Source organism: Epinephelus moara, chromosome 11, assembly GCF_006386435.1.
Source record: "Epinephelus moara isolate mb chromosome 11, YSFRI_EMoa_1.0, whole genome shotgun sequence".
NCBI classification, from domain to species: Eukaryota; Metazoa; Chordata; class Actinopteri; order Perciformes; family Serranidae; genus Epinephelus; species Epinephelus moara.
Genome location: NC_065516.1, coordinates 8,755,448 through 8,779,790, shown reverse-complemented (window position 1 = coordinate 8,779,790; position 24,343 = coordinate 8,755,448). Strand labels below are relative to the sequence as shown.

At 41.1% G+C, this 24,343-nt stretch overlaps 1 protein-coding gene across 2 annotated transcripts in view; it reads right to left on the bottom strand.

Moving 5' to 3' along the window:
* drosha (drosha ribonuclease III) overlaps positions 1–24,343 on the bottom strand; it is a 170,135-nt gene that overhangs the window by 111,244 nt on the left and 34,548 nt on the right. For both annotated transcript variants that reach the window (XM_050056314.1, XM_050056313.1), the window contains exons 13-16: positions 23,923–24,092; positions 18,604–18,728; positions 12,459–12,558; positions 2,466–2,573 (exon numbers count right to left, since the gene is read on the bottom strand). In XM_050056314.1, coding sequence (XP_049912271.1) covers positions 2,466–2,573; positions 12,459–12,558; positions 18,604–18,728; positions 23,923–24,092 — 503 coding nt within the window. The remainder of the gene's footprint in view (positions 1–2,465; positions 2,574–12,458; positions 12,559–18,603; positions 18,729–23,922; positions 24,093–24,343) is intronic.

Genomic DNA, 24,343 nt, shown 5'->3' with positions numbered 1-24,343 from the left:
CAAGGTTAGAATATCTAAACCTCTTGATTTGGAGGTAAAAACCAAAAGTGTGTGCATCCAAAACGTCAGTAGTGCTCCCCACATGGCCCAGGAAAACTGTATACAATAAGACAGTGGATCAAAGTAGAACCAGTAATGTAATAAGGCAGAATTGTCCATTAAATGTGACCACAGCACTTAGTATTTAGCTGCCCTGAATTGGCTCTCACTCAGTTTTAGAATTGATTTTAATATTTTATTGATAACTTCCAGGGCTGTTCGTTGTCTGGCTGTTCGTTGTCTGGCTGCTGTTGAGATTGCTGACACTCTGACCCTGTAGATAACAGAGCATGATTTCAGATTCAGTCTTAACCGTTGCACCAAAGTACAGATTGGTGTCACTAGATGTACGGACATTTGCCATCAGAGAAGCCAACTTCTGCAAAGGCCCAAAGACACACCGCCCCAAACAGCACGCATCAAAACAGCCAGTCCTATTATTTTCTATGCACTCACTTTAAACACGGAGGCGGCAGTGTCCAAAACTAACTTTCTGACTCACCGACCAAGGGGACTGGTAGATTAAAAAAATCCACCAGCCCAGCATATTTTTTTTACCAGCCTAAATGATGCCTCCTGGTGTCACATATCCGTTAGATTTCATTGAGATAATAAGGTTTTATGTTGAATACAAACTTAAAGAGGGGGCCAGAGCAAAATTAAAAGCAAAATTATTTAAATAATTTAAGCCTGCATACAACTCAAGATGTCTTGATCTAAAAATTCTACTGTAGTATTTCCTGTTTAATGTAGTTAAAGATCAGACATGAAAGTAAATTTGAAGGTTTTGTAAACCTATCAGATGCTTAACGATTTTAAGCATCTTAAGCCTCCACATCAGATTCTTAAAAATCTACCGCAATCACCCTCTTCTTTGCATAGTGGCAAAAGTGATAGTTCAGCAGATCACCTGATGTCCCTTACGGTAAACAGTGCCACAGAACTAGGAGTGCTTGAGAAGGTCAGTTTTGCGGTAGGTGTGCTATTTTTGGCAGATTCAGCATATTGATTCGGTGGTGGAGCCTGTCGGTGAGAGAAATCACTCTGACAGGCAGTTCAACTAAGCGCCCAAGAGGAGAAACTGAAGTGGGGAAAGTAAACAATTAACTAAAGTCAAGAGGGCACAAGATCAAAACGAACTTATTATATCAAATCAGATTACGTTTGTAGCTACTGAGTGCTTTAAATGTTTGCAACTGTTTGTGTTATTGCGCACTAGCACACAGTAAATATTTCTTCTTTCAACATCGGGTTGTGTTCTCAATGCGCTAAGTGGCTAACTAGCATCCCAAAATCATCCTGTTGATGTCCTTTGTGAATGTTAAATACAGCTTCCGCCATCTGCTGGTCTGGAGAGTCGTTTCCTCTCACACAGGTCCAGACCATATGTGCTAGTTTGCTGTCAGCTATAGTCTTTGCGGTGTCATCAAGTGCAATTTTCTGGCCAAAAGACAGGTGATGTGAGGCAAGGCAACAGTCACCCTTCCTCACCACTAGTTCTCTGATGTCGGTTTGATGTGTCTGGGTCTCAACAGTCTGCCTAAAGAGCTTATTTGATATTAATTTATCATTTAAAGTCACATATCAAAAAAAAGCTTAACACCCTCTGCTGTCAGCTTCGTAAATATGAGGATTTGCTCTTTAAGGTATTTAGCCACCATGTGACACCACAACAGCTTCAACGTGCCTTAGCATTAAATCTACAAGTCTGTGGAATTCTATTGGAGGGATGAACACCATTCTTCCAAAAGATATTCCCTCATTTGTTGTTTTGATGATGATGGTAGCAAAGAGCACTGTCTAACATGCCTGTCCAAAATCTCAAAATTAAAAATAAAAATCAGAATCGACTGGGCCTGCTTAGCATTTTTAAACATACCATACAGTGCATCTGTGTGGAAGCATCTGCTTCTGTTACATGTCTTCACTCGTTTAGTAGTGACTTGTTACCAGTCTGTGTATGTGACTGTAAGTTAAATATTTTGGAGTTTTGTCTTTGGGCTGTAGGAACTTGTGATAGTCAGTTGTTTTTTTGTTTTGTTTTTTAAATTGTATAAAAAGAAAAAAAAAATCGCTAAAACTAATCCTCATTTTCTGTCCTACCGCTTTTGAATTGCAGTTGAAAGCCTATTTTAATAAAAAAGGTTTCTTACTTATATTGCTATTACTATTTGTGTTCTTGCCTCCCTACTGTCACAGCAATCTTTTTACTTACAAAGCACTTTGTAACACTTAAGACACATGGTGACTTTCATTGTTACATAAAGGTTATGTAAATGTCAAACAGTGTGTGTTTGAGCGAGTGACTGCAAGTAGACCTGTGTCTGTGTGTATACCAACATCTGAATGTGTTGTTCTCTTTCACGTGTTAGATCCATGTGTATGTACCGTGCGGCATTATGTATGTGTCAGCTGACGAGCGTTACCTGACAGACGTCGGAGCGGATGCCAGTCTTCCAGAAGCCTTGACTGCTGAGCTCCACTGTCACCTCACGGCGCATTGTGTTCTTCTGACGGATCTTCTGAAGAGCTTCCTGCCAAACAATCAGCCAGTCAATTATTGATCTGCTCGAGCACAGCCTTCGGGGACAGCTCCCTTCCTCAAAACCCCCGCCCGACCCCCCATCGCCCCCCCCCCCCTCCCTTCCTTCACTCCTGCTCCCACAACAGATAAGCTGGCACATGCAATAAATTGAAACCTCCATAGCATGACATAAATACAGTACAGCAGTGGACAGGAGCAACAATGGCAGTGACAGCTCTCCTGGTCCTGGCTAATTGGTCCTGCAATGGGTCAGCAATGTGGCTGTGGGCAGTGGTGGTACTGGGAGTGGGAAAGCTGATACAAAGGCTTCAGTCCCAGTCACCAAGAGCCAAGGCACCTGACTGCCCATTAGGACCACCACACAAGAGCCTAGAGGTACCTCCATCAGCAGCAGGAATCATTACAGACACACACACACTCACACACACAGCACCATGCCAGCCCCACAGCAAATAACTCAGTAGCGAGGGGAGGGGGGGTCTGAGACAAAAGGGCCCTACAAATAACAACCAAGATGGAAGATGTATTGACAGACTGCACCTCCTAAAGTGTGTGCGCTCGCATGTGTTTCATTCAACTGAGAACTATCGACTCCGTCTGAGTTCACCGTGATCTGCCTAAAATGGAACGCCAGGAATTTTTGACTCGTAGAGGAAATAAGAACAACAAAGGCATGAATAAATAATGCCATCCTACTTTGAACTGTGCATCAAAGTGAACACGCTCACCCACGCGCAGCACATGCATGCGCACCCACACACCCACACACACCCACACACCCACACACCCACACACCCACACACACCCACACACACACACACACACACACACACACACACACACACACACACACAGAGCAAATCTTTCCATGGACAGCCAGCCACTGTATATATGGAAAGCAGTAATCACAGCGAACTGTGAATATGTAAATACTTTATTATGCAAGGCGTTCTACAGGGTCAGGCAATGGACAGAAGTATAAAAAGTAAATAATTGACCAGGAGGAGGAGGAGGAGGGGAGACTAACTTTCTGCTGGTCAAACAGACAAGTCACGGCCCATTTGACTTTTATCATCACATCCTTCTGCTGAGAGAAGTGTTTGTGTTTTGGATCAGGTTGAGGTCAAACACCAAAGACACTGTCTAAAACTCACTGCCTGCCGAAGGCAAGTTCACATCTGCTGCGTGTGTGCTCCCTTGCTTACGTACTGCTTTAACAGGTTCATTTAGGAGACTTGAACTTATCCTATTGTTCACATTACCTTAGACATGTAAAGCTAGAGGATTAAAGTGGCTGCAGTTGTCGGTAGTAGAGCATAAAGTCTGTTAAAACTGATGGCTGGATTTCTATAATATTTGCAGTGGGTATTCATGGTTTCCAGAGGACAAATCTTAATGTCTTTGAGAACCTTCCTGACCTTTCCTCTCGGACCACGCCAAGACTAAGATGTTGGCAAAAAAACAAACTACACTCTGAGTACCCCACGACTGATTCAGCTCTACAAATACCAACTGATATGCAGTTTATTCTAAACAAACAGGCATGGCCAAACTACAGCCCATTTGCCAACGTTCTCAAATGGCTCACGGCCGGTTTTTAAAAATAAATTAGAACATGGCTGAAGCTTCTAATAAACTGCACTGTATGTACAGTCCACAGCCTAGTTTAAACACAGTGTCACTGTCATCTTTAACAACCAGTACTAGCAAGCCCAGCCATTGCACTTCTTAATTTGAACACTAGATATTGCTTCTTGAACCATAACGACTGCTTACTACGGGGTAAAAACATTTACCTCTGAGAACATGGTGGCAGACCTGAAAAGACGGAAGATACAGTGATACTTTCTGTAATATGTGGGCAGACCAATAAACCATTGTAATGTCAAATGTTAAATTGTCAAGTTGTGTTGCTTGGTCATTTTTATGGAGGATTAATTTCCAAAGGAAAGTGAGCTTTGGGGTCTAGAAACACTGGTTTTCTTGCTGTGTAACTAGTTGAAAACTATGTATATACTGCTGTTTGGCCCATGACTCTTTATAATTTCCTGAATATGGCCTATATTTACAAAAGGCTATTCCTGATCTATAACAAAGCACACAAAAAAGCATTTTTTATGCACCAATTTATTGGTCAAACATCAGTATCAGCCGATATTGGCCTTGTTGACTGCCATCAGCCTATCGGCAAATAAGATGACATTAACCGATGGCAGTGGCCGATGTTTTTCTACTGTGTCACATCAATTGTGCGCAGGCTAAAAAGCAGGACTCCGGGAAAAAGGCACCCCATTAACCCTGTGACAATAGAAAACATGTTTGGGATGAACAGAGATCTTCCCTGGGACGCCTTCAGGACAAAAGGACACAGTAAACTCACTATTGACGAATTAGGGGGATGTTCCCTATTGTTTCACTGATAATGCTACTTTGTAAACAACAAATCCATGTTAAAACCGGCAGGAGGAGAGCTAGTTAACGTTCTCTGTAAAAAGCCGATGGCCTCAACTAAAAGCTAATACAGGTTGCATTAAGTTACATTATGGTGCGCTCAAGCTCTTTTGAAATTTAGTGTATTGGACAAAGGTAAATTAGAACGTTACCATTATGTGTTTGAATGGAATCTTGTAAAATTGTTTTTTGGGGGAAAATACAGTTGTTTGAAGGAGAAATTTCTGGTGATGTTTTCACAGCAATATAAAATTAAAGAGGGAATTATGATATATATTGTAAAAAGGTTGTGAAGCAGTTCTTTAAAAACAGTTTTTTCTTGTGAAAGATTATATTAAAAGGTTGTTTCATAAATTTGAGTTCTTGAATTTGTGCTCATTCAAAGACAGTGTAATAAACACAGACTGTAAAAATAATGGACCCAGGCCAATTTGCGAATCCTAGGATGGTGAAGAAATGACCTACTCTCCCTCTGATTGGTTAGTGCTTGTTGCCTTCATTGGTTGTATTGGTTAGGTTTAGGCGAAAGGAGTGGGATTGGTTAAAGTAAGGGTTGGAAGGTCAGGGTAAGCCAGTCAGATACAGAGTAAGGCAGAGTAAGGGAGGCATTCCTTCACCATCTTAGGATTCGTAAATTTGCTAGACTTAGCTACCGTAACGTGGACTCCTGTTTTGAAGCCCCGAGTTCGGCACTTTGTTTTTTGGAGCCAGAAGTGACTTTATTTGGGTGAGAGGCTGACACTGTGGAGGAGCGAGGGATGGATCTGACTGAGAAGCCGAGGACACTATCGGCAGACAGCCTACCACTTAACAACATTTAAACAGGTGAGTCACATAAAATTGACACCCATGTACAGTTGTCATGAAGGGGGGAATTAGTTCTAGAGACCAAAACCTTTTTTGTACCAGGCTGTTAACATGTTTTTTACTGCTGTAAAGTTGAGCATTTTAACATGGGGGTCTATGGGCACTGACTGACTTCTGGAGCCAGCCTCAAGTGGCCGTTAAAAGAACTGCAGTTTTTGGCACTTCGTGTTGGCTTCATTTTTCAGCCCCAGAGGTTGTTGCTTGGTAATGGAGGGCTAAAATGACTATAAGTTATTAATTGTTTTTATCATGAGGATTTCTTTGTTTTCCTGTCAAAAAAGGGAGAATAAAGAACAACAAAAACAAAATAAACAACAAATAAAAAAACATTGGTATTGGCTATCAACCAAATCGTTATTTTAAACATTGGTACTGGCCCAGAATTTCACAGTTTGTGTTTCCCTACATCAATTTACTCTCTATATCTTTGCCTGCTGGATCTTTTTGTTGATTGCTTCCTAAAATGTACACTAGGGACCAAATAATTGAAGATTTTTGTCAAGAAACATGTTTACATGCCAAAATCTTCAGATTGGGCCAGTTTATGTTGCAGCGAGACAGACAATGATCTGTAAAAATACAGCCCAGTCAACGCTGGAGCAGTCTGAGAAAAACAGTGTTAAGTTCTCGTGTGGCCCAGCTGAAGCCCAGACTTGAAACCAATGGAAAATCTGTGGAATGAGTTGAAGATAGCTTTTCAAAGATGCTCCTCATACAGCTCAACTGAGCTCGGCCAAATCTGCGAGAAAGAATCAGAGCAAATCCCCAAATCCACATATGCCGAGCTGATAGAGACGACTCGGAGCTGAATTCACTGCCAAAGTACTGACTTGGGGCTGAATAGTTATTCAAATTAGAGACAGGAGATAATAAAGAAACATTCATTTTCAGTACAGTTAGACAAATGTTTTATAACTTGTTTTTCTTGCAATTATTGGTTATATTGTGTAGACCAAGAAACAATGAACATTTCAAGATAATTGTTATATTTTGAATGCAAAATCATCCAAGAAGCATCAGAAAAAAAGTGAAAGGAGTTGGAGTGTTTTCTGAAGACAATATCAGTCTGCCTGTTTGAGGCCAAGTCATGCATTTGGCTAAGGGACTCACAAAAAATCCATCTGGGCAACACACACAGACAGTCTGCATGAAATGTTTCCCCTACCATTATGCTGGGGGGACGCCCCCACCCTCCGACAGACGACGAATTATTGATTTCATTTGTTTTTGTTTTTTTATGATGAATAAATACACAGTTATTCTGAAATAAACCTGGCATTTAAGGTTGAAAAAATGTTCCTTAATTGTGTATAGTTCAAGTGTTGCATTTCTGAATGTTGAGGAGTTATTATTTCATTACAGGACTATCTTTCACATTCTTCAGTTCAGTTGTAGCATACAGAGTTGCAGCAAGACGCACTTCCTAGAACCATACGTCTGACAAAAACCAAGGCAATCAAACATACTCAAATTTTTTGAAAGAGACAATCTCCATCAACCTGGCGACTGGGGTGGTATAGACACATCACACACTGTTTCTCCTCCAAAGAAGCAGATGAACTGACTGATAAAGAGAGTGCAGTCAAGCTACCCTCACTTGCTTCCTCATGGTCAAACCACCTGCTGCTAAAGTTGGAGTGCACCTTCACTCTGACCTTTATTGTAAATGCCTTGAAATGGACCAGGATACACACGTGACTACATCTGCTTCTCAAAATAAGGCGCTAACACAGAGTATATAAAAAATACATAGATAAATAAGATTATTTGGATTATATTCACAGGAAGTATAAAGCATGTAACCTCTGTCCCTGAACTCTCACTAACTTTGTGAGGGAAATAACTTTACACTGATTTGGGCTGCTGGAAAAAAAAAAAAAAAAAAAAAACTTTTAAATTAAAAAATTAAATTTTCATTGAAGCATTTAATTGCTGGAAAGATGGTCTTTTCATAAAACCAGAGAAAAAGGATGCTTTTGCTCAAGAGGTAGAAAACCTACAACTACCAGAATCCACTGTGTCAAACCAGAGCAAAAAAACGCTACTGCTGGTGGATGACTTGGTGGGAGCTTGTGTGCTTTAACACAGAAATCAATATGGAGGCCAGCTGTTAAACAAGCTCGAATTACAGTTAACTGTAAGCTGAGATACAGAATCTTGGTTAATATTCGATCAGCACTGCTTACGGTATCATCTGAGTTTGGTCTGAGTCTGACGAAGAGGCAGCTCTCTTTGTCTCGATCAGCTTCTTTACTCTTTTTGTCTGTGGTGAGAAGAAAATCTGTAGTCTGAGCAAGCGAAAATCCTCCGGATGACGCAAAAGGCATCATGTGGAGGATCTGATCTGAGAGACGAGAAAGAAGATCTGGCTGTTATAAGATGAAGAGATGTTTACCATTGCTCACGTACACATACTACCCACACTGTTAGGATTCGAAACTGGCTGAAAATTGGCAATCCCTTAAAGGACAACGCTGACTACATACAGACTCAAAACCAAGCTTCTTTTTTTTTACTGTATCAATCTGGAAAATTGCCAAAATGTTTAACACATCAAATACTTGATGTGTAAACATTAGTAAGTTCAGCTGCAAACTTCAGAGTTATGTACCTTAGAGTTTGACTTTTTCTTTGAAAATGAAACAGCACATTGGTATTTCTGTAAACTGTCTATTAATTACCATAACATTTATCAGTAATGTAATTAAGATGGAAAAAATATGAATGTGTTACGCTGCATGTTAATTGAAGTGGGGCTTCTACATTTTGTGCTAGTGCTCTTAAAATTTTCAGTAGGGAGCACCAGTGCAACTTGTGGTAGTCTGGATCCCTGAAATTCATCTGGGCAACACACACTGAGAGTCTGCATGTCCCTCAGTGACACACCAGCTCCGCCCACACACCCGCAACCCTCCATGCTCTCAGCATGAGATCTGGAAATGGGTGCAGAGACGTGCTCCCTGGTGTGAAGGCCAGTTCCAGCCAAGACGTACACCTTCGACCTCCCTGCAGCTCCGTGGACTCTAGACTGAGCACAGAGGCATCAAAGAGCCAGCTGAAGCAGCATTGCTGTGAACATCTCTGACAGTGTGATTCTTAATGCTAGAAAATGCAAAATAAACACACGTTTGGTCTTTCACCGAGAGAACATTTACTCAGGAAGCTTGAGTGTTCTCTCAGGCATTAAATAGGCAGCGATGCCACACTGCCGCTGCAGTGAAGAGACATTGACATGGCTAATGCATCGTGGTAGAGCCTGATGGACCCAGTGTGTGAGTGTGCATATGTTTGGGTTCACTAATTGCTCCAGTGCAGGTTGACAGTAGGATTGTCAGGGCCTGTTAGCCAGAGAGCTTTTGCCGAGCTACCTGGGAAACAAGCTAATTGAGCTCTGAGTTCTTACTCATTATTGATTCAGAGTGTATCAAACAGACCAAAAGAAGAGACACACTCACAGTCACAGATAATGGAGAAGCTGTATCTACTGTAGAGAAGTTACAGCAGTCCCTACAGGAGAGATATGGTGGGACAAAGCGTGTGCTCAGCTACCTCAGGCCACACACAGCACTGGTGATTCCCTGTGGCTACATGGTCATTACTTCACCAAACCAGGACCTTTTTTCATTCTCAGTCCCTGGTGGTGGGTCGACCTTCACACTTGACTCAGGAGAACAGTTACAGCAGTTTTAGGCTGAGCCCACACATACAGTACATGTGTATTTTTGAAAATGAGGTTTTTCCCTCCTTTATTCTAAAAAAAAAAAACGTTATGAAATTAAATCTCAGTCCAAATGAAAACAAAAAAAACACAACCAAAGCACTGTTAAAAAAAAAACAAACCAACAAAGCCAAGGAAGACAAAGAGATGCTGGCGGATCAGAGGCATGAAGAAAAGCTATTATCAGAGGGCTACATTGAGCAGTGACCTCTGCTGCACATTCTGATGCCTCTGTTCCTCAATAAAGTGGAAAATAACTGTACATTTATGTGTTATCATGTTAGAAGTCTTGTTAGCAAAGTTAGAGTCCACCACTGCACGAATAGCGCCTCATTTGTGACACCTCTCAAGCCAAAGCCTGTTTTTTCCTGTCTACACTGAAAAGTTTCTCAAAATATTCACCCTAGACTGAGTTTTACACAAGGTCAGTTTTCAGTGATCTAAAACTTAGTGTGGGGGTAGACAAAAGGCCGAAACACATGGAAAAGGCTACTTTTTAAATTACATATACCTGTGTGCATGTGGATTAGGTCTTAAGGCCCTAACACACCAAGCCAACAGTTAGCCGTCAGTCAGTGTTGGGTTGCTGGTAACCATCTGTCGCCCTGGTTGGTGCGATGTTTCCTGCACTGTTGCCCCTCTTTGTTTTTTTGGCTGATTCAGCACAATGAATCAGTGTCAGCCATGGCGGAGCCCATTGGTGAATGAAATCACTCTGATTGGCAGTTCAGCTCAGCGCACAAGAGGAGAAAGGCAAGTGAGGAAAGTAAACAAAGAGCTAAAGTCGAGGGAGTGAGACCAAAACAAGCTTGTTACATAAGGTGAGATTATTTTTCTTTAGCCGCTGAGCTCTTCAGCAGAAACGTTTTCTGATGGTTTGCATTATTGTTCACTGACACACCTAGTGTGCTCTGTTCTTTCAACATTGGATTGTGTTGTTAATGTGCTAACTGGCTAACTTGCATCAAGACAGTCTTCTGGTTTCCCTTTTTGAATGGCGATTACAGACAACTGCTGTCTCCTGGTCTGGAGACTTGTTTCCTCTCATGCAGGTGCAGAACGTGTGCTGGTTGCCTGTCGGCTATAGTGTATACGGTGTGTTCATGTGCAACTTTTTGGCCAAGACACGGCAATGTCAGGCGACACAGCAGGGTGTCTTCGTTGCTGCTTGTTCTCTATAGTCGATTAAGTGTATCTGAGCCTTTATTCTAAGTAGAATTGGGGAAAAAAAATAAAATAAAAACAGTACCGATATGGCACTAGTTCCTATAAGGCCGATGCCTACAGGACCGAATAACAATGAAGATTTCAGTGCCCAGTTTCAGCGCCAGATTCTTTACACAGCAAGTGTGAGAGACAGAGAGAGACAGAGTGTGATGCTGATGCCTGACGGTGAGGCTGCGGCGACAGGAGCAGAGAGTCTGAAGTTAATTGTAGCACAGCAGTGTGTGTACGGTTGTGGGCTTTTTGTCAGTGAATAAATGCTACAATTCCTCAAGACCTGAGCCAGGTTCCCGTGTTTTGTTTGCCACCTGCTGATTAAAGTGAAGGAGGTTAGCCCTGAAGATAGCAAGCAAATTTAACCTCCCATTGGAACCCAACCAGGCTCACTGGACCATAAAGGTGGACCACCTGCTTTTACTGTAGTGACAAACAGATAATGGAGAAATGTCTGGCTGCCGAGCCTCACCTGAGGGAGACAATAATTCATCTTAACTTTAAATTTATTTTGATACAGAAACTGTTTGTTGTTAACTCATTGTAACTGTGTTAAATTTAATTTTTTATGTGAATGTGTTAATTTATTTTAGTTTTAAGTTTGAATTTATTCATGTACAAAAAATGCATTCATGTATTATTGTTCAATTTCAAGTTCAAATTGCCTTTGCAATGAAAAAGCTGTTCTTTTATGTCTTTGACCATGGATTTGTGCTAGTATCGGTTCAGGCACAATTAAGGCATCAGTACTGTTTTAAAAGTATCATTTTAGCACCACTATTGGAAAAAATAAACAATACCCAACCATAATTCTGAGGTGCAAATTCACCTAACTAATGCATTATTACATTAAGTAAAAGACCCTGCCTATCCTTTCACACCAAATAAAGGTATTTATACCTGAAGTAAAGACAAGAGAAGACATTTCTGAGCTGAATGTGACCATGATGAAGTAAAGGGTCTGAAAACTGAAAAGGATAAATAGTTACAGGTGGTGCAATCTGTCAAACATCATGCTCATGCTTTATTCCAGTTCCTACATACAATTCTTTTGTATCTCTTAATGAAGGTTGGATCATAATTAACAGGAGATATTTGCTAATACACATAAATTCTGGACAATTTGACTGTGTAATCAAAATAAGGTGAAAGTTAAGTTTAACACATTATTATATAATAACACATATCTAGTCTAATGAACATGGTGCTAATGTGCAAATGATTTTTTTTCTAAGGTAAAGCCCTGGATGCAGTATTTAAATACTCCTCCTCAGAAAATAATGTTGCTCTTGTATGTTTTGGCTGTCTCACTTTTGTTTAGAAAAACAGCATCCTTGGTACTTTCGGGCATTCGCTCTGACTACCAGGGGCAAGTTCCAGATAAGCAGCATTTGAATCAGTGCGCACAGCAGGAATAATAGTAATAGTTTTACTCTTATTTCTGCAGAGTGTGCAAATGCACCAGTGTTTCAGCGTAACCTTTCATATCTGCAGGAAATGAGCTCCCAAAATATTTAAATTGAAAGCACAATGCTCCCGCATCCGCATAACAAGTGCAGGCCACCTGACAATGTTAAAATATGAGTGTGACAAAAGAGTGTTTGTGTTCTTTCAACCCACCTCTCTCTGTGTCAGCTTCTGCTTGTCAATCTGCTTGACCTTGGGGCTGTTCGCCAGCAGGTGGCGTAGTTTCACATAGCTCTTCCACAGCTTCTGGTACCTGCAGACAGCAAATGAGGAGGTGTCAGGCTGACAGCAGTCAGTCTCCCCCCTCACTCTCCCGCTTTGCAACAACACATCAATATTTAATCTGCAGCTTGCCCGATATTAAACATAATTTAACAGTTGCCTGCGGCCGTTATTGCATTAGCTGCTTGTGGACACAGAAGGTTCTCTGTTTTTCAGATGTCCACTGTTTGAACTGTGAGCACAGGTTCACAGTGACTAATGATTTCGCCTTATTTTCTTTTCACGTAAAACGCTGTAAGTCATTTGAGCAGCCCTGACGTACGGCTCGAAAGCTATTTCACAACCTCCTTATTCTCATTTTCTATAAAACCCCCATTGTCTTTGCTCTCATTTGCATCTGAAAAGAGGCAGGGAGTTATCGGCAAGGTGACATGTAGCCACCATACTAACCACCTACCCTTCCCCCCTCACCCCCCCTCTCTCTTTTCAATCAGACCCCCTGATTGATGCACTGAGGGCCGAGTGTGACCGTTCTGCTCCCATTCAGGAGACTTTCTCCTCATTTACCCAGAGTTATTCAATTATGATTGGTGGGATGGAGGGGTGAGGTGGTGGAGTTTGGGGGATAGGACGGTGCATTGACAGAGAGAAAGGCAGAGAGGCATAAAGATGGAGAAGGAGAAAGAGAGAAGGGAGCAAGGAAGGAAGTAAAATGAGGGAAGTGGGGGTGGAATAGAAGAATTATAGAGCTTTAATAGTGGGGACTTCATTAGAGACTGAGACGAGGGAATGAGACGGCTTTACCGCCCCGATTATCAGCTCACCACCACCTCCGCACAGAAGCATCCCGAGTGGACGAGAGACAGAGAGAGGAAGTAAGAGTGAGCGAGACAGAGAGAGAGAGAAAGTCTATCCAGCCTGGGAGGCCCCCTCGTCCCCAATCCGCTCCAATGACCTTTCCACGGATCCACTGTGTGCTCTCAGGGTAGCAGTGCCGCCGCTCTCGCCACTCCCTGCACATGCTTTCATTAGCATATGCTGCCTCTTTCGTTCTGCCCCCATCACCCCCCACCACCCCCCACTCCTGTTTCCTCTTTTCAGGCATAGTATCTGTAGCACTGCTGGCTTCATCTATCTGCTGAAGTACTGGCTTTTTGGCATTCCATAATGGCTCTACTCAAACATGACAGGACCATTACGGATAGAAGTGCCATACTTGCGATATTTGGCACCAGGTGGGTGAGGGAGGCAAAGAACAGCAGTGAATTATAAAATACTGATCACAAGCGATAAACTTGTTTTGCAGTTAAATGAGTGTTTACCTTCATGTTTGCTTAAATGACGGTTGTGAGCGCAAGGGACGATCATCAACTACTCCTCACTAGTCTAACCACCCTTACAGACCTCTGATAAAGTTTCTTATCACTGTCATCACTCATCAGATAGAATACAGAATACTGAGTGTAGGATTTAAGGGGATCTATTGGCAGAAATGAGATGTGAAATGTAATGTTTTGTTACTTTAAGGCCACCATAGGTTCTCTTACACATGGAAACGGAGGGGTATCCAGCTTTTTGCAATCTGCAACTTTACCACTACATGCTACTAAATCCGACTGCCCCTTTCAAGCATTAATAAAAATGAGAAGTGATGTTGTGAATTCCGTTAAATTCCTAAATAAAATGAGCCATTAGAAAGCTGAAAATGAAGGTAAAGTGATAGTCTAATGATTGTTTTTCTGCAGAGTAAATGTGGAAAATAAAATAAAAACCGATAATTAAAAGACAAATCTATTGCAGTACTTTAAAAGGACCTCAAATTCTGACAGAAATCCAATCAAACTCTAAAACTAGGCAGTGCTGATCGAATATAAATCAAGATTTTGTTACTGTATTGACTATTTCTTGCCTAAAATGTTTACAGAAACATGTTTTAGTGCACTATTTAGCTGTAATAGCGAGAGTTTGTGAAAAGGAAGTGGTTGCCATACTGTTTTCTGCACACTGAAATAAAACTGAGGTAACAGTAAAATCAGTCTGCACTGATCAAATATAAACCAAGACTCTGTTACTGAGTTGCTTATTTCTCACCCCAAATGTTTTCAGAAACATGTTTTAGCAATATAGCGATTTAGAGATATGAACATTGATCGCGTCGTCCTTGGCTGAGCTTTAACGTTAGCTAGCTCAGTAGCGCAAGGTGAGCTAGCAGTAGAACCATGCTTCCTTCTGCACTGATATGATTGGTGGCTGTAGGTTATTAGGAAGAAAATAATTCCTTCATCAAACTGCCAACAACAAGGTCTGTGGTTTATATTAAATAACTGGGTCAGGATGTCTGGAAAAAGGATATTGATGTTGAGTTTTTCAAATGTATTTTTTTTGGCGCTTTGAGCACCACAAGTCAAGTGACATCTAGTTCATTGTTTATCTCCAGCATTCAGCAACTCACACCAAAGCAATCTATACTGGTGAATAACACTCCAAGTAACAGGAAAAACTTACATCTTTGATTTGGGGGTGAACTGTCCCTTTTGTCTCATGTTATTTAACCTTTGTGCTGGAAAAGTGACAGGATGCTATTCACTGAGAATGAATGCCCTAAAAAGGTGCCCAGCAGCACGAAGCACAAAGTTCACAAAGGTCCAATTTTATCAGAATAAGCTCTGACACAGGCCAGACACAACCTGACAACAGCCAATCACATTAATTTTGCTTTCCTCGTGAGACTGAGGCACATGTTTTCTACTCCTGTCAAGTATGTAAAAAACTTCAGCTACCAGGGCTTAAACAAGAAAAAGATGCATGGAAACACAGCACTCAGGAAATGGACTACTTATGTGCGCCAGTAGAGTGGCAGTGCGAGGAAACAAAAACGGCCCAATCAGTGCTAAGTATGTAAATTATGTGCTAAACTTCAGGCTTGTGAGAGACAAGAGAGACCCTGCCACTCTGAATCCATATGTGTTACTGAGGCGTTAATGTGAGAGCGTTCAACCAAATGTGTGTTACAGTGTGCGTTAATGGAATGCTACTTGGTCAAACCCTGTAAGATTGCCATCACTTTTACAGAAAAGAAGCTCTGTGGCTTATTCAATAAGACTGACATTATAAACTTATAGCACATTTATGACTCGGTCTGAAAGGGGCTTCTTTCTCCTAGTAGGAATGTGCTGCAGATCCAGACTCAGTATCTGTATTGGTCCGATAAGATGCCATGTCTGGGGCGTCGGTGGCTTAGTGGATAGAGCAGGCGCCCCATGTACAAGGCTGCTGCTGCAGCGGCCCGGGTTCGAATCCAGCCTGTGGCCCTTTCCTGCATGTCACTCCCTCTCTCTCTCCCCTTTTCACACTTGTCTGTCCTGTCCATTAAAGGCAAAATGCTCAAAAATATCTTTAAAAAAAAAAAAAAAGATGCCATGTCTACCATACTGTGTTCCACTATACATTTTATACTGGAGATGCTTTCATTTTTATGTCAAAGCTGGGGTTGTCAGAAATCTGGAAAAGGCAGAAGCTCTGGAGGTGGACCTTCGGTCAGCAGCTGTAGCAGCTCAGTGTCACAGCAGGCTGGTTGCAAGCGGCAGCACCAAGTTTAACCTGTGTAAAGGCAGCAACAGAAAGTTTGCTGATCTAGTGGGGAGTCAGGACTGTCCATTCTCCCAGAGCTGGGGTTTGCACTGACTGTATTCAGGTTGCTGCAGCCGCTGACTGGGACACACTGTGATTGGAGGCTCTAACATTAGCTACATAAACAAGAACTTTAAGCTATAGTCATGAGCCTTTGGCTCAGGTTAGCAGAAAGCTAAACTACTAGCTACACTCTCTATCTCTAAAACTCTTTGCCAATATTGACACATTTTGTGCAGTTTATTGTCAGACTCTCTTTTAGATTTTCCCTCTGATGAGTCTGTCTTTCTATTTGGGGTTGTTTTGCGGTGTTTGCAGTTGTTGGCAATGCTGGAAAAGCAACTTTCTTTGCAGGATTCTCTGCCATTGAATCAGGTTTCACAGCCAATAGGAGCACCCCCTCTCTCTCTGAAATCACCTGTGATTGGCCAAAGTCTCCAATCGTGCGTTAGATTTTCTAAAACCTGTAAACAGAGCCAAGAGGAAGTGCAGAAGTCTTGTTTTCTTTCAGTCCACTCGAATTTCAATATGCCCAAAGTCTATTGCCCCGATTGCCTTTTGCCCAATGAAGCCAAAATTAAACTGCTTTTTGTTTTGTTTACAATATATATATGTATATATATATATATATTTATTTACGTTTATGTTTGTTAATAATTCCTGTTTATTTAACTATATATTTGTAAATACTATTGTTTAAATTTCTTATATTTTCACGTATCTTTCCTCTCTTGCAAGGAGCAACTGTAACATAAATAATTTCCCCTCGGGGATCAATAAAGTATTTCTGATTCTGATTCTGATTATCCAAGCTTTAAGTTATAGTTATTTAAGTTATGGTCTACATTGCAACTTGCTTTTGCTATGTCATTGAGGTATAGGCTACTTTGTAGTAGCAGCCAGTATTTTACACTGGATTCCTTTGTTACTCTACAAACTTATCTTTAAAGTTTTGCACAAAGTTGCACATTAAATTTCTGTGTGGAAAAAGTTGAAATAAAAAGAAGCAGCAATATGACAAAACTGAGTCATGTTGTGGGTTATGTATTCCTTCTAGTAGGGGAGTTGAATATTTGCCTCACAGTTTGAGTATGATGTTTTTTAGTTGCTCGGGTTAAAAAGCGTGCGTCCATACAAATGTATTATTAACAACTTCGTTGTTTACGAAAGGGGAAAAAGATGGTTTGGGATTGGCATCAATATCGACAGATACTTAAAGTTGCAGTAACGATATGGGACACAAAAAAGAGGTATCGAGCCATCCCTGCCTCCCAGTCTCAACCTCCATTCTTAGAGTCTTTGTCTGTCTCTTAGATTGTCTTTTCATTTTTTCTTTACATCCCCTGACCTCTCTGACATGTCATCATTCTTGCCTCAGCTGTTGTGATGGAGCTGAAGAAGCTCGAGTGGCGGCACAAACACGTCCAGCGGACAGTGTGAAGCGAACAAGACAACACAGCTTCTTCATTCTCCTGAGTTAATATATGCTGCTGTGTCCAAGGCTCCCTCTCTGTGGCATTGCCGCCGCCGCAATCAACACCGACTCCTGCCCTCGCTACACGCATCATTAGCAGTGGTAGGAAATCCTTTCCGCTGGTCTCTTACTACTCGTTTCTGCATCAGCTAATGATGTCCCAGTCCATCCATAAATTTGTCGTTGTCTGCTGCTTTGAGAAGTTTGACATGGCAGCAGGGTGCACAGGGATGAAAGAGCTCAGCGGACAGTCGGCTAAAATGTAGCGGCAGGGGGGAGGGGACATTAGTCAGGGGTAAGAAGCAAACTAGTTCTGCCTAAATGGATTTCCTAATGATCGTCCTCTTGTTTGCGTCTTCATTGCCACTATTTTTCCCCCGCACCTCCCCCTGACTGTTGTGATTGAGACCAGATATTGGAGTTGAAAAAGAAACCCACAGGTTTAAATTTAGAATGAGAGCGCCGAAACCAAGTTGTGCACCGACTTCTGATTGGCACTCGCCGTGCTGTTTGTCGCATCTCTGAACGCCTCAGAGAACGCAGCTCAGATCATCTAATACACTGCTTTTGTTAATTATGCAGCAGCACAGTAGAGTATTCCCTGCTGCAGCCCTGTGGCGTGTGTGGCATTACTATTCACGAGACATAAACCGCAGCGGCTCCCACGGCGGAGGCACCCAGCGGAAACCTGGGACCCGTGACGACGCATGTGAAAATGTCACGCTACTCATTTTCTCATCCTTCTATTCCCCATATTTCCGTCTATCCGTCTATCTCCCCTCCTCTTCTACATACGCCGCTCTCGTCCTTCTCGACGGGCAACATGAGAGATTCTGCCCTCACGGTGTCCTGGGAGAGCGCCTCTGAATGAGGAGGAGAGGGAACAAGGGAGACGATACACAGTGGGTGGGGGGGAGACATCTGTATGGGTGGTCGACATTTATGTGTGTGTGTACATGTATGTGATCTTACTGAGGGTCTCCGGCGTAGCTGAGCTGAGCAGGCCGAATCCCGAAATGAACGATGATGGGGAAGGTGATGACGTCTGGGTTGAACTGCTCCCTGTCCAGTTGGTCGATCCGCACAGAGCTGGGTTTCTAGGGCAAAGAAAGTCAGCACAGTGAGTCATGTTACAGTATAAACATATTCACAGCTACAGGGCAGCCATCATTCAATCATCCGCTATCGATATGTGAAATAACAAATAATCCACGCCACGAGGGCCGTCTGTCACAGGAATATAATGAGACGAGGCCCAGATTCAGCTTGTAGTGTGAGCACAACAATGATAAAGTGATGTCAGGGATGGCGAGCTAACTTCTGACGCTCTTATCCGCAAGGAGATTGACAAGCAACATGTCCTCAGCTGACTCCCAAATCACAGTTAGCCTGTCAGGCATTTTGCAAGATCAGAGGAAGAGGGCTGTAGCATAAGGCGCGATGAGCTGCGCGGCAGATGGCTCGAGGCTCGGGCTCACCTTGACATTAGCCGCACCCGCTCGTCACAGCCCGCATACAAACTTTGATTTGAGGGCAAGAGGTCACCAGACATCTTTGATTTAGCCTTTAAAGCGACATAATCAGGTTTGATTGGCTCGATGGAAGGCTCGATGATTGCCCTGTTTACAATCTAGACACAAATACATTGTACATGCTAATTTATATATACGAGGCCATTTAGCACCCACTGCTTCTTTACCAGCGCTTTAATGCACCATAGCTGTTTGGAGGTTGATGACATCTGTGCCCTCATTTGTCGACCATGCCACAGTGTGAAATAATCACTTGAGCATGGCATGTTTGATTGGCATCGGGCTCCTTCATTTGGAGTAGTACGTGTGACCTTGACATGTCACAGCGGGAGAGATTTCCACAGAATGAGAGCATGCGTGGACTGAGCTGGGCCACCCAGTTCTGAGGGGACTGTTTATTGATTATACAGCAGCAACTACAGTGTGTTGTTTGAATTCTGCACCTCCAAGAACAAAGTTTCTTCACCAAAGTAGAGGGTTGTTATCACTATAGATTGAGTCACAATGATTGTTTACAAAAACTTGCAGGTAGAAATCTATGGAAGCCCATTTCTGCCAGAGTGATTAAAAAAAAAAGAAAAAAAAAAGGATCCTGTAAGTCATAACAATGAGACACGTTATAAAAAATAATGAGTTAGCATCATTTCTCATTATTTTTGACATATAAAGTCAATAGTTCTATTTCGAGATACCAACTCACTATTTTGAGATACTAAGTATTGATTTTGGAATAATGCAGTCATTAATTTGAAAATGTTTCACATTATTGAGAAACAAACAAGACTTTTTAGAAACTAACTCACTATTTTAAGATACTAACTCATTATTTTGACAAAGTTTCTCTTTATTTTGAGATGCAGACTCAATATATTCAGATACTAACTCATCAGCAGTTTGAGATCCGAACTGTTTTTTTATTTAAATACTAACTCATTTTTGAGATATAAAGGCATTATTTGGAGAGACTGACTAATTATATAACGAAGTTTTTCGTTATTTTGAGAAACATTCTCTATTTTTAAAATAGTAATCAAATAATCTCATTATTTGAAGATACTAACTTATTATTTTGAGATATAAGTCATTCTGAGAAACTAACTCAATATTTTAGGAAAGTTTTTCTTTCATTCATCTCATAGGTTTAAGATATCAACTTTATTATTATTTGATAAACTTAGTCATTATTTCAAAATACTTACACATTATTTCAAGAAACTCTCTTTGAGATACTAACTCATTCTTTTGAAATACTGACTCAATATTTTAAGAGTTTTTCTTTATTTTGAGTTACTAACTCATTATTTTGAGACATTATTTTAAGATACTAACTTGTTGTTTTAAGATACCAACTCATTATTTGAAAATACTTACTTATTAATTCCAGACAGTTTCTCTTTGAGTTACTAAGTCAATATTTAAGAAAGTTTTTCTCTATTCTGAGATACGAACTCATAGGTTTAAAATGCTAACTCGTTTTTTAAGATAAGTAAGTGATTTATTTGACAGTCTCTCCTTATTTTGAGATATTAAGTCATTACTTTAAGATACTAATTATTTTTGAGAAAGTTTCTCTTTATTTTATGATACAGACTAAATATTTTAGACACTATCTCATTATTTTGAGATCCCAACTCTTTGTTTTGAAATACTACTGGACATTAAGGCATCATTTTGGGATACTAATTCATTATTTTAAGATACTCAGTCTTTTTTGTTTTTAGATAAGTAAAGCATTATTTTAAGAACTGGTCTATTTTTGAGATAGTAACTCTTTATTTTTAAGATACTAACTAATTATTTCGAGAGTTTTGGTCACTCTGAGAAACTAACTCAATGTTTTAGGAAAGGTTTTCTATATTTTGAGATACAAACCCATAGATTAAACATACTTGTTTTTTTAAGATATGTGATTTTTTTAGACAGTCTCTCTTTATTTTGACATATTAAGTCATTATTTTTAAGATACTAACTCATTTTGGGGGGAAAATTTCTGTTTATGTTGGGATACAGACTCAATATTTTTGGTTACCAAGTCATTATTTTGAGATCCTAACTCTTTTTTAAAAAAAAATCTAACTCATTATTTTTGAGATATTAAAGCATTATTTCGAAATACTAACTCATTATTTTAAAATACTAACTCAATATTTAAAGAAACGTATTATTTTGAGATACTAACTCATCATTTCCAGAAAGTTTCTCATTTTAAGAACTAACAGGCTCTTTTTTTCATCACACTGATGGAAAAAGGCTTCCATAGGAAACCCCTACATCACGTACCTACAATTTAACAGCACTAAGAGCTTAACCACAAGAGTAAATGTTAAGTCATATGTATGGCGGTTTCTGGTAACAGTTAAGAGTGGAGAGGGGTTAGAGTTTTTCCAGATTTCTTTCTGTGAAGAGCAAACATGATCAGGGTTCAACGCTAAGGTTTTTTTTCCACTTGCCCGGTCGGGCAAGTTGGTCAGAGATCTACTTGCCCGAAGTCAGTTTTTACTTGCCCTATAAAAATTGTTTAATTTAAGCGGCTATCAAATAACAAAGACTGCAGTTATTTTTATGTTATGTAATCTTTATTCACACTGTATTTATTAATTAAAACAACATATGTCATGTATTGTAGCTTAATTCCTACACAAAAATGACAGTGTCAGGGCTTAAAGTGAAAAATTTGTCAATCGTTCTCCGTCTATAATTTTGCGCCCTACTTGAGCCATGCCCACCTCTATTTATTTTTCACCCCTCTCTCCAGTTCTGCTGTATTAACACCGGGTTTAATATATTTTGCTTCCATCTCTCTGCCCTGCTCTACTCTACTTCAACGCTACTTAGCTCTCTCTCTACTCTACCAGTAGACTACCACATCCACCTGTTGCACAAAACGCACACAGCAGTGTTTCCCCTAGGATGGAGTTGTAGCAGCTGAGGTGAAGCACACGCATGAAAAATAATTTTCACATGCGTGAAACTTTTTTGTATGCTTGCTAAGCACAGCCTGCTGGGATGTTTCTATGTATCTACTGGCACCAGAAGGGATCTTTAGGACTAAGTACATACAGTACATGTGTGCACAGTAATGAGCAGGTGAAATGTCTGTCTAGCTTACATATGAGGTGTCTCAAGATTTAGGAACATACAATTGTATTGAATATAATAAAAGTAAAAAGTCACTTGACATGCTGCTGTTTTGTACTATGACCTATTTAAGTGTTGGAAGTTGTTAGTTACGTGACAACGCCTGAACGCAACACAAGTTCAGCATGAGTGCCGTGCTGAGAACTGCTGTGCGAGCAGCGTGTCTGTCTGTGCGAAACAGCAGTCTGTTGGTTATTTACACACTGTCCATTTCAATAACTTTGTCAGCTGACAAACTGCACCGGGCTCGGGGTCAGGAAAACGCGGCCCGAGCCGCTCTAGCGTGCTCACCTGTGTGTGTGGCGGAACTCCGCCGTGCGCGATACAGAGAGCAGAGGAGAATTGTTAACGCGTGGCCATGTAGAGACAGAAATAACACGATGACATAACACCATAAATAGTATATTGTTATGTTATTATATGAAGCGTCCGTCGCGCAAAATAATATCAATGGGCGCTGTGGGCAGGACATTGTTACACAGCTGTCTGTGCCTGTGACTTCAGGCAGAGAGACCGCTGCATCAGAGCAGAAGAGCACGTTTTAAAATACATTTATTTTATCAATTAGTTATTAACTTTTACTATTTTTAGCAACTTGCCCGATCGGGCAAGTGAGTTGTTAGTTTACATACCCGACCGTGAGTTTTACTTGCCCCGGGCAATCGGGCAATCCTTATTGTAGAGCCCTGCATGATGAAAGAAAGCACTGGACTTGGCTTCTGTTATTTGTGTTTTCATCTCATTCATCTAAAATGCATGTTTGATGCTTTCATATCTCATTAATATCAAGACCTAATTTACAAGTTGGGCCACAGGCTAAAGAAAACTACTGCCTGAGTGTGCCTACAACTAGCAGTTTGTCCGATTGGCAGTGCGATGTTGCTGCTGGGTAACGGTAGATTTGGTAGGTAGGTGATAGGAAGGACTACTGGTGTTACACTATACGGTATATCTTTAAACGCTCGTTGCAGCTGAAAATGACAATAGATATAAACAATTTGGTTGAATAACCCCTTAACTATTACCAACAAACCACTATTCAAAAACAGCGCAGGCGTGACAAGGAAGATGACCATTATTGACTATTGCTCAGAGAGTAGTATTTTTTTTTCAGAACAAGGTAAGTCTATTTATGTGACCTTTTTAACAGCCTTTGTTTGAGTGGCAGACCAATCTTTAACTTGAGTCTAGGGATAGAAGACTATTATACACCCACCTATCTGGAAACCCTGACAGCTACAATTCAGTCCTGCCAGGAAGAGCAGTTGACTTGATAACTCACCCACGCCAAAGGTTACACAACCATATTCACTGCTCATATGAAACCTTTTAGCTAGCAATGACATCTTCACCTTTACCCAGACACAATTACTGTACATCCTTTAAAATATGGGCCAGACAAGAAGGTTAACCAACTTCATCGTGACATAAAAGCTTCGGCCCGAATAATGTTGATGACAGCAAACGCCCTTGGGGATAATAGGTGAAGTTGCTGGTGTCACAGGCTAACAGGAACAGCCTTATTCCTGCAGTGTCGGGGTTGGGGGGGGGGGAGACATGAATGCCCTTGAAAGAGCAGACAAGGCCACCTCCTGTCGTAACAGAGAAGCTGAGGCCTCACCATGCCTGGGTTGGTGACGATCATGCCCTTGCACTCCTCCGCGTATTTCTGCCACTCCAGCTCCTCCCACTGCAGCATGTCTGCAATCTCCTCCTCGGGGACCAAGGGCTTGCTGCTGCGCAGCAGGTAGAGCAGCACCTGATGCATGGACAGCACCTCCTTCCCGCCATCTGAGACAATTTGTAAACATAAATACAGGCCAGGAATTAATCAGGGTTCCCACTCTTTTCTAGAGATCATTTCACAGGACATTTCCAGGACATTGTATGAGTAATGATCTCGCTGGTATGACAGACAGGGATCGCCCTATACACCAACATGCTCCTCTTTGTGAAAGTCTGACTTAAAAGACGTGCAGAAATCCTGTCTTACACGTGTACAAATTATGACAAATTGATCATAGAATAATGCCAGCCAGGAG